Below are 16,048 nucleotides of genomic sequence, written 5' to 3' on the forward strand. Positions count from 1 at the left end.
AAAAATATATAATTGTTTAAATAATAAATAGTAATTTGGCAAATTTAATAAATTCAACTGTTTAATAAAAACATAGTTTTTTGAGAATAATATAAGATTAGTTCTGCTCAATGAAAATAATTAAATAGCTGCAGTAAATTGACTGTACAAAGGTAGCATAATAATTTGTCTTTTAATTAAAGACTGGAATGAATGAATAAATGAGATTTATACTTTCTTTTTTATAAAGTTAGAATTAGAATTTTAAGTAAGAATGCTTAAATATATTTATGGGACGATAAGACCCTATAGAATTTTATATAAATATGATTTTAAATTTTAATTTATAAAAGTTATATTTATATTTTGTTGGGAGGACATTTAAATTATTAAAACTTTAAAAATTTAAATACATTAATTAGTGAATTTTTGATTATTAATTTTTAATTTAGAATTAATTACCTTAGGGATAACAGCGTAATATTTTTGGTGAGATCTTATTAATAAAAATGTTTGCGACCTCGATGTTGAATTAAGATTTAGTTTAAATGGAGATGTTTAAAATTTTAGTCTGTTCGACTATTAAAATCTTACATGATTTGAGTTTAGACCGACGTGAGTCAGGTCAGTTTCTATCTATAATAAAATTTAATTTACGATTGTACGAAAGGACTTTGTAAATAGAATATTTTTATATAAATTTAATATATTGTATAATATAAAAAATTATTTTGGCAGATAAGTGTGATAAATTTAGAATTTATAAATATATTTTAGGAAAATATAAATAATAATTATTTGTAATTTTGTTCATTATGTAATTTTAAATATTGCTAGTCTTTTAGGATTATTGTTAATATTATTAGTAGGTGTGGCTTTTTTAACTTTGTTAGAGCGTAAATTGTTAGGGTATGTTCAATACCGAAAAGGTCCTAATAAATTAGGGTTTATAGGCATTATACAACCTTTTAGTGATGCTATTAAGTTGTTTAATAAGGAGTTATTTTATATTTTTAAGTCTAATCAGTATATTTATTATTTGTGTCCTATTGTAAGATTTTTGATGATATTGGTAATTTGAATGGTTTATCCTTTTATTACTAATATTTATTTTATAAATTATTCAATATTATTTTTAATTTTAGTGATAAGAATCAGTGGGTATATTTTATTAATAATAGGATGATCATCTAATTCTACATATTCTTTGTTGGGGGCTTTGCGATCTGTAGCTCAAACTTTATCTTATGAAGTAAGATTTATTTTTATAGTTTTGGTTTTAATGTTAATAAGAGAAAGATACTCATTAATAGATTTTAGTAAATGGCAGGTTTATATATGATATTTAATATATATATTTCCAGTTTTTGTAATGTTTTTTGTTAGAGTTTTAGCTGAGTTGAATCGAAGTCCTATAGATTTTATTGAAGGAGAATCTGAGTTAGTTTCTGGATTTAATATTGAGTATTTTAGAGGAGGATTTGCTTTAATTTTTATGGGTGAATATGGTATAATTATTTTTTTTAGAATGTTAATATGTTTTTTGTTTATAAGTATTAGAAGAGTATTAATAATATTTTTATATATTAATATATTCTGTATATTGATTATTTTTATGCGTGGTTTATTGCCTCGAATGCGGTATGATGAGTTGATGTATTTGTGTTGGAAGATTATTTTACCATTAGTATTAAATTATTTAGTAATGATTTTTTCTTTTAAAATTATATTTACTTTGTTTATTTAGATTTGTAATTATGAAAAAAGTTAATAGAAAATTTTATTTCTATATTATATTTTCAAAATATATTCTTGTTCAAGATCATTAACCTTTAAGTTAAATGAATTAATTAGTAGAATATATGTTTATCTCAATATTTGTATGATATAAACAATAAAATAAAATATAAGAAGTAGGATAAAGATAAAATTTGTCTTAGGTGAACATAAGGGTATTCAATTGGTTGGGCTCCAATTCAAGTTAGTAAAATAAAAATATTAATAAAAGTTCAATATAAAAATTGACTAAAAGGGTAAAATCCTATAGTATTTATTGAAGTAGATATTAATGGTATAATATATAAAATTATGATTGATATAAGTAAGGCTAATACTCCTCCTAATTTACTTGGAATTGAGCGTAGGATTGCATAAGCAAATAGAAAATATCATTCTGGTTGAATATGAACTGGTGTAACTATTGGATTTGCAGGGATAAAATTGTCTGGGTCTCTAAATATATAAGGATATTGTAAGATAATAATAGTAAAGATTAATAAAAAAATTATAAATCCAAATATATCTTTAAGAGTGAAATATGAGTTAAAAGGAATTTTATTGTAGTTTCTATTTAATCCTAAAGGGTTTGATGATCCTGTGTTATGAAGAAAAAAAAGATGTAATAATACTATTATTAAAATTATAAACGGTAAAATAAAATGAATTGAGTAAAAACGATTGAGAGTAGCATTGTTAATGGAAAATCCCCCTCATAATCATTGAACGATTATAGTTCCCATATATGGAATAGTAGACACTAAGTTTGTAATAACTGTTGCCCCTCAGAAAGATATTTGACCTCAGGGTAATACGTATCCTAAAAAAGCTGTGGCTATAGAAATAAAAAAATAGATACTCCTACTATTCAGGTATTTTTAAGTATAAATGAATTATAATATAATCCTCGCCCAATGTGAGTGTATATACAGATAAAAAATATTGAGGCTCCATTAATATGAATATTATGTATTAATCATCCATAATTTACATTTTGTATAATATGGATAATTCTGTTAAAAGCTATTAGTGTATTTGGGCAATAATGTATTGATAAGATGAATCCCCTAATAATTTGAATTCCTAAAAATATTCCTAGAAGAGATCCAAAATTTCATCAATATGAAATATTTGTTGGAGTAGGTAATTTTAAAAGAGAGTCATTTATTATGGTTATTAAATTAATTTTTTTCATATTTATTAAATAGAAGGTTTAAAATTATTTAGATATTTTTCGTAAAGATTTTGATTTTATTGAAGAAATTTTAATGATTGTAAATAGGCTAATTAATAAAAATATTATACATATGATTGTTAGATTGTTATAGGGGTAGGTGTAAAGATTTAAAATATTATTAAATATTTTTTCATTGATTTTATTCAATAAGTTAGTTTCCCTTGTTTGATATATTGGGTTAAAATAATAAATTTTTTTATTAATAATATTAAAAATAAGAAATATAATATTTAATATAATAGTTAATAAAAATAATTTATTATTATTTAAAATAAAAGTTATTTGTTCGTTAGAAATTAATCTTGAGAAATATAGAAAGATAATTAATAAACCTCTAATTATAATTAAGAAAAGTATAATGGAGTATATGAAGTTTATTTTTCAAATTGATATATTTAATGTTATTAAAATTCTATAAATAATGATTAGAATTATGTTTATAATTGGATGAGAGTAAATATTATTAGCTATAAATATGAGTATTAAAATTATTATAATTGTAATAAAAAAAGGAATAAAGGTAGTAGTTTTTATCATATGTTTTTAGAGGGCAGAAAATAGTTTTAAATAAAATATTAATTTTGGGGATTAGAGATATATATAAATTTATATTTTTCTGATTATAAATTTATTTAGTTGATTTTTTTGTTTGAGTTAAGTTTGGTTGTTTGAATTGAATATTATTTTTGTTTTTATGATTAAATTGTGGGTATGGCTGTTAAAATGATAGATTTTAGAAGGGTTAAAATAGTTATTTAAATTATGAAAATAAGATGTGGAATGAATCGAGAGTGTATTATTATAAATTTTTGGTAAATTATAAGGCATATTTTAAATTTAATATAAATATTAGGGTTTATTTTTGATTTTTAGTTATTTGATAGCTTAAATATTATTATTATTATATTTTAAATTTACAAAATTTATGTTTTAAGTTAAACTATAAAGCTAGATTCATTCATATTTTATTTAATTATTTATTTTTAAATAATTATTTTAATTATATTTTTTATGATGTTATAATTTATATTCATATTTTTTTTATAACTTTAGTTTTGTTGATTTTATTATTTAAGTATATATTAGTTATTTTGATATTTTTAGAAGTGATGATTATTAATATTTCTATAATTATGTTTGTGGTATTTAGAATATTAAAAATTGAATTTTATTTAATTTATTATTTGGTATTTAGAGTTTGTGAGAGAGTTTTGGGGATTACTTTATTAGTTTTAGTTATTCGATATTCTGGTAATGAGTTGTATTATTCCTTTAATATAAGAAAGTTTTAATTAGAATGGTTATTATTATTAATTTTTTTTATTATGTTAAAATTTATTTTTATATTAATTTTTATGAATTTTATAATAGTTATTAATAAAAAAATTTTATTAAGTTTTTATTATAATTTATTATTTTTTATAAGATTTTTATATTTATTTATGTATATAGAAATTAGGGGGATTTATATTCATTTATTAATAAATTATTTTGGGATTGATAATTATTCTTTTTTTATAAATGTTTTAAGAATGTGAATTTTAAGATTAATATTTATGTGTTTAGATAAAAAGGAGTTATTGAAGATATTTTTATTTATAATTTTGTTGAAAGTTTTTATTGGGTTTTTTTGTTCATTAAGATTAATAGTGTTTTATTTTTTTTTGAGGTGAGATTAATTCCAACATTTTTTTTAATTATTTATTGAGGAATTAATCCAGAACGATTGAGTGCGGGATTTTATTTAATAATATATACATTATTTATTTCTTTGCCTTTATTGATTTATATTTTTTGGTTATTTTATAGATTTAAATCTTTTAATATAAATTTAATAATGTATTATATGAATAATTATTTAATAAGATTTTTTGATTATTTAATTATTTTTAGGGCTTTTTTTATTAAATTACCTATTTATTTTTTCCATGTATGATTACCTAAGGCTCATGTGGAGGCTCCTGTTTATGGTTCTATAGTATTAGCAGCTATTTTATTAAAATTAGGAACTTATGGTCTTATTCGTTTAATGATAATTTTTGTTTATAGTTGTATTAATTTTAATTATTTAATTTTTAGGGTCTCTATTGTAGGGAGATTAGTAGTAAGATTATTATGTTTAACCCAAATTGATTTAAAAAGTTTGGTGGCTTATTCTTCTGTAGTACATATAAATTTTTTATTAGCTTCTATAATAACTATAATAAAATTAGGAATTTTAAGATCTTATATTATAATAATTGGTCACGGGCTATGTTCGTCAGGTTTATTTTATATAGTTAATATTTATTATATAAAATCTCATAGACGAATTATTTTTTTAAATAAAGGGATGATAACAATTTTACCAGTTTATTCTATTTGATGATTTTTTTTATGTTCATCTAATTTTTCTTTTCCTTTATCTTTAAATTTTATTAGTGAAGTTTTGATAATTATAGCTATTATTAGGTGGGGGGTGGGGATACTTGTTTATTTAATAATTATTTGTTTTTTTAGAAGGGCATATTCTTTATATTTATTTTCGTACATTCAGCATGGTGATATATATATTGAGGAAAAAATTAATTTTAGTTTAGTTAAAGAGATAATTGTTTTAATTTTACATTTATATCCTTTAGTTTTTTTATTATTAAATTTAATTGTGTTTTATTAGTATTAATGATTTAAGTAGTTTAAAGATTAAAATAATAATTTGTGGGATTATAGTTATATAAGAATTAAAATATATCTTAAATTATTATTAATATATTAGTTTATTCTTTTTATATATTTATAACGTTTATTTTATTTTTATTAGTAAGGATATGATTATATGTTTTTGATTATATGATTATAATAGAGTGATTAATAATTAGATATTGTTCTTTGAATTTAGAATTATTTTTATTATTAGATTGGGTATCTTTATTGTTTATAGGTTTTGTTTTATTGATTTCGTCAATAATTTTTTTGTATAGGAAAGTGTATATAGAAGGGGATAAAAATATAGATCGGTTTATATTATTAGTTTTTATATTTATTATATCTATGATTATCATGATTTTAAGTCCTAATATTTTTAGTATTTTATTTGGGTGGGATGGGTTAGGTTTAGTTTCTTATTGTTTAGTAATCTATTATCAAAATTATATATCTTATAATTCAGGAATAGTAACTGTGTTATGTAATCGAATTGGGGATGTAGGGTTATTGATATCTATTGGTTTAATAGTTATGTATGGGAGATGGGGTATATATATGTTAGATAGAAGAATTGTAATAATATTTTTGATCTTAGCTGCTATAACTAAGAGAGCTCAGATTCCTTTTTCTTCTTGGTTACCAATAGCTATGGCAGCCCCTACTCCAGTATCTGCTTTAGTTCATTCTTCTACATTAGTTACTGCTGGGGTTTATTTAATAATTCGATTTAATAATTTATTAATAAAAAGGAATTTAAATAAATTTTTATTATTTATTTCTGTTTTAACTATATTTATGGCAGGATTAATGGCTAATATTGAGTTTGATTTAAAAAAAATTATTGCTCTTTCTACTTTAAGTCAGTTAGGGTTAATAATAATAATTTTAAGAATAGGGTTTAGATTAATTTCATTTTATCATTTGTTAACACATGCTATTTTTAAATCTTTACTCTTTATGTGTGCTGGAATTATGATTCATTTAATAAATAATAACCAAGATATTCGAAATTATGGGTCATTAAATAAATTAGTTCCTTTTACTATAATAAGATTTTATATTTCTAATTTATCTTTATGTGGTTGTCCATTTTTAGCTGGTTTTTATTCTAAGGATTTGATCATAGAATTGGTTTATTTGAATAATATAAATTTGTTTTTGTTATTTATAATTATTTTTTCTTTAACTTTAACTGTATCTTATTCATTTCGATTATTTTATTATTTATTTTTTGGAGAAATAAAATTTTATAGATATTTATTTGTAAAAGAAAATATACTTATAAATTTTTCAATAATAATTTTGATAATTTTAAGAATAATTGTTGGTAGAATAATAAATTGGTTATTTTTTTTTGATTTTTATGTACCTTTTTTAATATTTTATATTAAATTTTTAACTTTAATTTTATGTGGGTTTGGATTAATTTTTGGAAACTTAATATATTTAATTAATATAATTAATTTTTATATTTATATATATTTTTTTAGATCTATATGATTTTTAAATTATTTAATAATGTATATTTATAAGCCTGTTTTATATATTAGGAAAAATTTTTATTTGATTGATAAAACTTGAATTGAGTATTCAAATCGTTTAATAATAAAAAGTTTGATTATAAATTATATGAAGTTTGGTTTAAATATTTATAAAATTTATATATTTATAGCTGTAATAGCAATATTTGTATTGTTTATTTATTTTATTTATTTAAATAGCTTAAATTTAAAGTATAATATTGAAGATATTAAGATAATATATGATGTATTTTTAAATATTTATAAATAAGATATTAATATATTATTATTTTTATATTGAAAATATAATGTTTTAATTTAAACTATATAAATAAATATTTAATAAGAGATATATAATGAATTTATTTTTCATTAGTGATTGAATTAGAAGTTCAATTTTAAATATATCTAAAATTTATAGTGTTGATGGTTAATTGAGGGAAAGACATAGTTTAACTAGAATTAATTAAAATTCAATTAAATTATTAACAATAATTTACCTCTTTTTTGGTTTTAGTTAATACCTTTAGACTATTAATATAATCAAAATTTTAAGTCGAAATTAAATGTAAGGTTTACTTTAAAGGTTAATTGAAAATTATTTTAGACATATAAATTTTGTTTATAATTTTTAAATGCAATTTAAGAGTTATGATTTAACTAATGTCCAATGAAATAATTAATTATAATTTTCAATCTATTGATTCTTCTAAATATTCTAAATATAAACCAATAATTAAAATAATTAAAAATAGGAAAGTAGTAAAAATTACTGTTATATTTATGTAGGTGAATAGATAAATTAGGGGGATTAATAAGGTAATTTCGATATCAAAAATTAAAAAAATTAATCTGATTATAAAAAATTGAATTCTAAAAGGGATGCGAGAATTTGATAATGGGTCAAAACCACATTCAAAAGGGGAAATCTTTTCTCGATCTATTAATCTTTTTTTTGAGATTAGAAAATTAATTGATAATATTATTATAGAAATTAAAGAAAGAATAAAAAATATTGAAATTAATGTTAAAATTATTTATATTAATTTAATAGATTAAATTTATTAATTGGAAGTTAATTGTAATATTTATTATACTATATAAATATGTATATTTATTAATAATATTATTTAAAAATTATTTTTTAAAATCTTCATCAATAAATTGATACATAAAGAAATAATCAAACAACGTCAACAAAGTGCCAATATCATGCTGCTGCTTCAAATCCAAAATGATGAATAGAAGAAAAGTGAAGTAAATTTATTCGATAGAATGTAAAAAAAGAAATATAGTTCCGATAATTACGTGTAATCCATGGAAGCCTGTAGCTACAAAAAATCTTGACCCATAAACAGAATCTGAGATTGTGAAAGGTGCTTCAATATATTCAATAAGTTGTAATGCTGAAAAATAAATTCCTAATAAAATTGTTATTAAAAGTCTGATAGTTCTTTCTTTATAATTATTATTTAATATAGCATGGTGAGATCATGTGACAGTTAGTCCTGAGGAAACTAAGATGATGGTATTTAATAAAGGGATGTCAAAGGGATTAAAAGGGATGATCCCTAAAGGGGGTCATGATTGTCCAATTTCTATTGCCGGGGATAATGATGAATGAAAATAAGCTCAAAAAAAGGAAAAAAAAATAGAATTTCTGAAACAATAAATAAAATTATGCCCATACGTATGCCATTATAAACTAAGGGGGTGTGACATCCTTGAAGGGTTGCCTCTCGAGTTACATCTCGTCATCATTGATACATACATAATAAAGTTCCCGGGATTGTTAATAATGTAAAATAATTTATTTTATGAAATCAGCTAATTACTATAATTAAATTATTTATTAAATTAAATGAAATAATGATAGGCCAGGGTCTGACAGAGACTAGGTGGAATGGGTGATTATGTGTAACTGACATAGAAATTTAAACTTCTCTTCTATATAATGTTGTTAAAATTGAAAATACATAGGATTGAATAATTGATACTGAGATTTCTAAAGTGTATAGCAATAATTGAGTTAGGATTAATATTATGAGCATAAATGAATTATTGATAGATAGTCCTGTAGATCCCAATAAACATAGAAGAAGGTGTCCTGCAATTATATTAGCAGTTAAACGAATTGCTAAAGTTAAAGGTCGAATTATTAATCTGATTGATTCAATTAAAACTATAAAAGGTATGAGAATAGTAGGAGTGCCATGTGGGGTTAAATGGGCTAAAAAGTCATTTAAATAGTTTATTAATCTATAAATAATTATAGATAATCATAAAGTTAATGATATTGATATACAAAATCTTATGTGTCTTGAGGCTGTAAAAATATATGGGAATAAGCCTATAAAATTATTAATTAAAATAAATATAAATAACCTTATAAAAATAATAATATTTGAGAATGAAAAATTAATTAAAACTTTAAATTCTTTATAGATAAAATTAATTATTAAATTTCAAAATATAACATATCGAGATGGGATTAATCAAAATTGATAAGGGAATATTAAAAAAATTAAAATTATTCTTAATCAATTAAGTGAATAATTTATGGATGTTGATGGGTCGAAAATACTAAATAAATTTGTTATCATTTTCAGTTTCAAATGGTTACTTGGATAGGGGATTTATTTAAAGTTTTATTTAAAAAATATAATTTTATAAAGTATAATATAAAAATTAATAAGCCTAAAACTAATAAGGAAAATAAATAAATAATTGTTCATAATATTGGTATTATTTGTGGTATAAAAAAATATTATTATAAGATAATAATTTTAAATTGACAATTTAATGTTATATTTTAACTAATTTTTTTCATTAAAAATAGGAGTTAATCTATTATAATTGATTTAAAAGATCAATACTTACTTTTCGGTCATTTAATGTTATAAAAAAATAATAAATTTATATATTATTATATATAGATAAAAGTCATTTTTTAAAATATGAAAAATTAGTTGATTCAATAACAATGGGTATAAATCTGTGGTTAGTTCCGCAGATTTCTGAACATTGACCAAAGTATAGTCCTGGGCGGTATATATATAAATATATTTGATTTAAACGACCTGGGGTTGAGTCTATTTTAATTCCTAAAGAAGGTACTGTTCATGAGTGGATTACATCTATAGAAGTGGTTAGAACTCGAATAGGAAAATTAAAAGGTAAGACACAACGGTTATCTACATCTAATAAACGAAATTCATTTAAATTTAATGAATTAGATGGGGTTATAAATGAATCAAAATTTAAATTAATGAAGTCAGAATATTCATATCTTCAATATCATTGGTGGCCAATAGTTTTAATTGTTAGTTTATTATTATGTATTTCATCAGTGAGATATAAGATTTTAATGGATGGGATAGCAATAAAGATTAAAATAAATATTGGGGTAATAGTTCAAATTAATTCAATTGTATGTCCTTGAAGTAAAAATCGATCAATTAATTTATTGTTAATAAGTTTAAATATAATAAAAGAAATTATTAAAGTAATAAAAATTAAAATTATTATAGTAAAGTCATGGAAAAAAATTATTATATCATAAATTGGAGAGTTTGAATTTTGGAGAGAAAGAGTTCAAGTATTGATTTTTAATAAAAAAGTAAAATTTTTATATATGAAGTTTAAATTCATTGCACTTATCTGCCATATTAAAAAATTGAAGGGATTTCATCGTATCTATGATTTTTTGGGGGGTAGTAATTTAATCATTCTAGAGATGGGTTTAAAAAAAATATAGAAATAATTTTACGTTTAGATGATAAAGCTTCTCAAATAATAAAAATTAATAAAATTAGTCTTATAATTGAGATTAAAGATCCAATAGATGAAATAATGTTTCAAGCAAGAAAATTATCTGGATAATCTGAATATCGACGAGGTATTCCCCTTAAGCCTAAAAAATGTTGGGGGAAAAAAGTTAAATTAACTCCAATGAATATAGATCAAAATTGAATGTTAAGATAATAATTATTTATAGAGAATCCTGAAATTAAAGGGAATCAATGGATAAATCTAGCAATAATAGCAAAAACAGCTCCTATAGATAGTACATAGTGAAAATGTGCTACTACATAATAGGTATCATGAAGAACAATGTCAATTGATGAATTAGAAAGTATAATTCCGGTTAACCCCCCTATAGTAAATAAAAAAATAAATCCTATTGCTCATCAGAGAGTAGGGTTGTAATTAATTTTAGTTCCATGAAGAGTAGTAATTCATCTAAAAATTTTAATACCTGTAGGGATAGCAATAATTATAGTTGCAGATGTAAAATAAGCTCGTGTATCTACATCAAGACCAATGGTAAATATATGATGTGCTCAAACTACAAATCCTAAGAATCCAATGGCAATTATAGCATAGATTATTCCTAAGGATCCAAATGTTTCTTTTTTTCCTCTTTCATTTATAATGATATGGGAGATTAATCCAAATCCTGGGAGAATTAAAATATATACTTCGGGATGTCCAAAAAATCAAAATAGGTGTTGGTATAAAATTGGGTCTCCTCCTCCTGAAGGATCAAAGAATGATGTATTTAGATTTCGGTCAGTTAAAAGTATTGTAATTGCTCCTGCTAAAACAGGTAAAGATAAAAGCAATAATACAGCTGTAATTAGAATTGATCAAACTAAAAGAGGGATTTTGTCAATAGAAAAATTTTTATGGTGTATATTTAGAATTGTTGAGATAAAATTGATTGCCCCTAAAATAGAAGATATTCCTGCAATGTGTAAAGAGAAGATGGCTAAATCAACGGATGGTCCGCTATGGTATATGTTTGCTGCTAAAGGAGGATAAACTGTTCACCCTGTACCAACACCTGTGCCAATAAAATTTCTAATAGTTAAAAGTAAAATTGAAGGGGGTAATAATCAAAATCTTATATTATTTATTCGAGGGTATGCTATATCTGGGGCTCCTAATATTAGTGGTACTAAGAAATTACCAAAACCACCAATTATAAAGGGCATTACTATAAAGAAAATTATAATAAATGCATGTCCTGTTACAATTGAGTTATAAATTTGATCATTTATAATTAGAGAATTACATGTTCCTAATTCTAATCGAATGATTATTCTTATTGATGACCCAATTATTCCGGATCAAATGGCAAAAATAAAATATAATATTCCAATATCTTTGTGATTAGTAGAGTATAATCATTTTTTCATAGTTTAAAATGTTATGTCTGATAAAAGTAATAAATTGTAAATTTATTTATGAAATTTTTAATTTCTAACATTATGAAATAGAAAGAATTTATTTTATAGTTTATAAAAATATTAAATTGCAAATTTAAAGAAATTTTTTAAAAAAATTAAAATATTTAAAAATTAAGATTTATATTTATATAATATATTATAAACTTTGAAGGTTTAAAGTTTAAATTAACTTAAAATCTTTTTGTTTTATTAATTATATAAATAATTAGATAATTATAATAATAGGGGATAAAATAATAATAAAAAAGTATAGAAATATATGAGAAATTTTTAAATAATTGGGTTGATAAGAATAAAGTTTTGATTTAGAAATGTTAATAAATATATTTAAATATAATATATTAATGTATAAAAAAAATATAAAAAAAGATCTAAAAATCATTAAAATTATTATTATAAATAAATTAAAGGAGTTATTTATTATAATAAAAATTCTAAATCATTTTAAAATAAAGAATGAAAAAGGTGGTATTCTTGCTATATTTAAAATTATAATAATTGTAAATAAATTTAAATTAAAGTTATTAATATTTAAAAAATTATAAAAAATTTTATAAAAAGATAATATAAAAAATATAATTATTATAATAAAAGTGTATAATATTAGGTAAGTTAATCAGAGAATGTTTTTAAAATAAATTAATAATATTAATCATCCTGATTGATTAATAGATGAGTAAGTTAAAAGTTTTTTTAGATTTAATAGATTTAATATTATTAATGGGGGAATAACAGAACATATAAATAAAATTAATAAAATTTGAAAATTTTTTATATTAATTAATGAAAACATATAAAAAGGGATGATTTTTTGAATAGTTAATAAAAAAAAAAGTATATCTCAAAATAGATATAGGGATAATAGGGGTATTCAAAAATGAAAAGGGGGAATACCTAGTTTTACTATTAAACTTAAATAAATTAAATAGGTAATTATTTTTTTATCAAACATATTTATTAAATTTAAAGAAATTCTAAAAATTAAAATTATAGAAGGGATAATTTGAATTAGAAAATAAAAAAAAATTATTTTTTTATTATTTATATATATAGCTATATAGGAAATAAATAAAAAATTATTAATTTCTATTAAAAATCAAATATTTATGAAATCATTTATAAATAAAGAGATAATTGATAATAAAATTAGATTTATTAAGATAAAATATTTAGAAAATAAATTAAAAATTAATAATTATAAATAATTTTATAAAATTTATTTAAAAGATAAATGTTTAATTTAATTATTTTATGAATAAAATTATATTTTAATGTAAGATGCATAATAATGTTTGAAATTATAAGAAAAAGTTTAATTCTTTTAAATATAATTGAATTTAATGAAAACATTTATAAAAAATGTATGATTTATTCTATCAAAATAATCCTTTTTCAGGCATTTCATTAATTAAATAAGAGATTAAATTAATCTATAGTTAGGGTATGAACCTAAAAGCTTTATTTAGCTTACTTATTTTAAAATATAATATAATAATTTTAGATTAGCATATCTTTTTTTTTTTTTTAATAAAAATATTAAAAATTTTTAATATTTTTATTAAAAAAAATATAAATAACATTAATAATTTATATAATATATATATATAAATAATAATATTAAGTTTATTATAAAAAATTATTTATTTAATTAATTATTAAAAAATTATTGAATTTATAAAATTTTATAATTTAAATAAAGAAAAATGTATATAAATATATTATATAAATATATTATATAAATATATTATATAAATATATTATATAAATATATTATATAAATATATTATATAAATATATTATATAAATATATTATATAAATATATTATATAAATATATTATATAAATATATTATATAAATATATTATATAAATATATTATATAAATATATTATATAAATATATTATATAAATATATTATATAAATATATTATATAAATATATTATATAAATATATTATATAAATATATTATATAAATATATTATATAAATATATTATATAAATATATTATATAAATATATTATATAAATATATTATATAAATATATTATATAAATATATTATATAAATATATTATATAAATATATTATATAAATATATTATATAAATATATTATATAAATATATTATATAAATATATTATATAAATATATTATATAAATATATTATATAAATATATTATATAAATATATTATATAAATATATTATATAAATATATTATATAAATATATTATATAAATATATTATATAAATATATTATATAAATATATTATATAAATATATTATATAAATATATTATATAAATATATTATATAAATATATTATATAAATATATGTTAAAAAATTTAATTATAGTTTTATTGATTTATTATTTGATTATATTTTATATAGAAATTTTTTTGTATATTTTTGGGTTAATTTAGATAGTTATTTTTCTTAGAGTTATTTTATAGTTAGTGTTGTGAGTTTGAGGATTTATGAAGATAAGATACAGTAATTTAGTTAATTGTAAATAAAATTAGTGCCAGCAATTGCGGTTAAACTAATTATAAGAATGAATTTTATTTAATTTGATATGAGTTAATAAAAATATATTAATTGTTGTGATCATAATTGAAATTTTTTAGTGAAATATAAATTTTAATTATAAGTTATTATTATTATTTGATGAGTTATATATAAAGTATAGTAATCTTTATAATAAATTAGGATTAGATACCCTATTATTAGAGAATAAAAAGTTAATAGATTGAAGTATTAAATGAGAATCATTAAATTTATATAATTTGGCGGTATTTTTTTTATTAGAGGAACTTGTTTATTAAATGATAATCCACGAGTAGATTTACCTAATTTAAATATTTTTATGTATTGTTGTTTAGAATTTATCATTATAGTGAGAATATTTTAGAATTTTAATTAAAGTGTAATTCAAATCAAAATGTAGAATAATTAGGGTTAGATGAGTTACAGTTTAATTGTATAATTGGATCTTTTATATTAATATAAAAGTGAAATTGGATTTAATAGTAAATTTATTTAAATAAATAAATTGAAAAGTAAAAAAAATGTGTACAAATTGCCCGTCATTTTCATTTTGAAATGAAAAAAGTCGTAACATAGTAAATGTACTGGAAAGTGTATTTAGATGGCAAAAAATTTTAGTTTAATAATATAAAAATAATTCATTTACAATGAGGAGATTATTTAATAAAATAATAAAATTTTTTTATATGTGATAAATAATTAATGTAATTTGGATATTTAAATTTATAGATAAATAAAATTATAATAAATTAATAAAGTTTTATAGTTAATTAAATGAAATTAATTAATTTTATTAATAATAAATATAGTAATGTAGGTGAATTTATTTTGGTTGTAATAAGATTAATATAAGAAAATTTATTTTATTGTTCCTTTTGTATCAGGATTTATTAAAAATATAGTTATATATTTTGTAATTATCTCGAAATTATAAGAGCTAATTTTATATGAGATTTATTGTGGTATAAATATTTTAAATATTAAGTTAGAGAAGATATTTTATTCAATTATAATGATATCTAGTTTTTATATACGAGTAAATCTAATTCACATAAAA

General features: G+C 19.2%; 4 protein-coding genes and 2 pseudogenes across 4 annotated transcripts; 3 read left to right on the forward strand and 3 right to left on the reverse strand.

Moving 5' to 3' along the window:
• Positions 1–766: 766 nt before the first annotated feature.
• Positions 767–5,657, forward strand: LOC137001867 (NADH-ubiquinone oxidoreductase chain 1-like; annotated as a pseudogene).
• Positions 1,811–2,633, reverse strand: LOC137001868 (cytochrome b-like; annotated as a pseudogene).
• Positions 4,701–5,657, forward strand: LOC137001860 (NADH-ubiquinone oxidoreductase chain 4-like; the record flags this gene model as incomplete). Its single annotated transcript, XM_067361045.1, is given in 1 exon segment — positions 4,701–5,657. A coding segment is annotated over 1 exon segment (948 nt), but the record flags the coding sequence as incomplete, so codon positions are not given.
• A 365-nt stretch (positions 5,658–6,022) lies between these two features.
• LOC137001858 (NADH-ubiquinone oxidoreductase chain 5-like) lies at positions 6,023–11,680 on the forward strand. Its single transcript, XM_067361042.1, has one exon. It carries the CDS (start codon positions 6,023–6,025, stop codon positions 7,175–7,177), a length of 1,155 nt encoding a protein of 384 aa, XP_067217143.1. The 3' UTR covers positions 7,178–11,680.
• LOC137001861 (cytochrome c oxidase subunit 3-like) lies at positions 7,868–8,951 on the reverse strand (the record flags this gene model as incomplete). The annotated part of the gene is given in 3 exon segments (XM_067361046.1): positions 7,868–8,475; positions 8,478–8,843; positions 8,846–8,951. Coding segments are annotated over 3 exon segments (540 nt in total), but the record flags the coding sequence as incomplete, so codon positions are not given.
• LOC137001859 (ATP synthase subunit a-like) lies at positions 9,125–9,800 on the reverse strand. The gene is given in 1 exon segment (XM_067361044.1): positions 9,125–9,800. A coding segment is annotated over 1 exon segment (669 nt). The 3' UTR covers positions 9,125–9,131.
• Positions 11,681–16,048: the final 4,368 nt, after the last annotated feature.

The sequence above is a fragment of the Linepithema humile genome, unplaced genomic scaffold, assembly GCF_040581485.1.
Source record: "Linepithema humile isolate Giens D197 unplaced genomic scaffold, Lhum_UNIL_v1.0 unplaced_2, whole genome shotgun sequence".
Classification (NCBI taxonomy): domain Eukaryota; kingdom Metazoa; phylum Arthropoda; class Insecta; order Hymenoptera; family Formicidae; genus Linepithema; species Linepithema humile.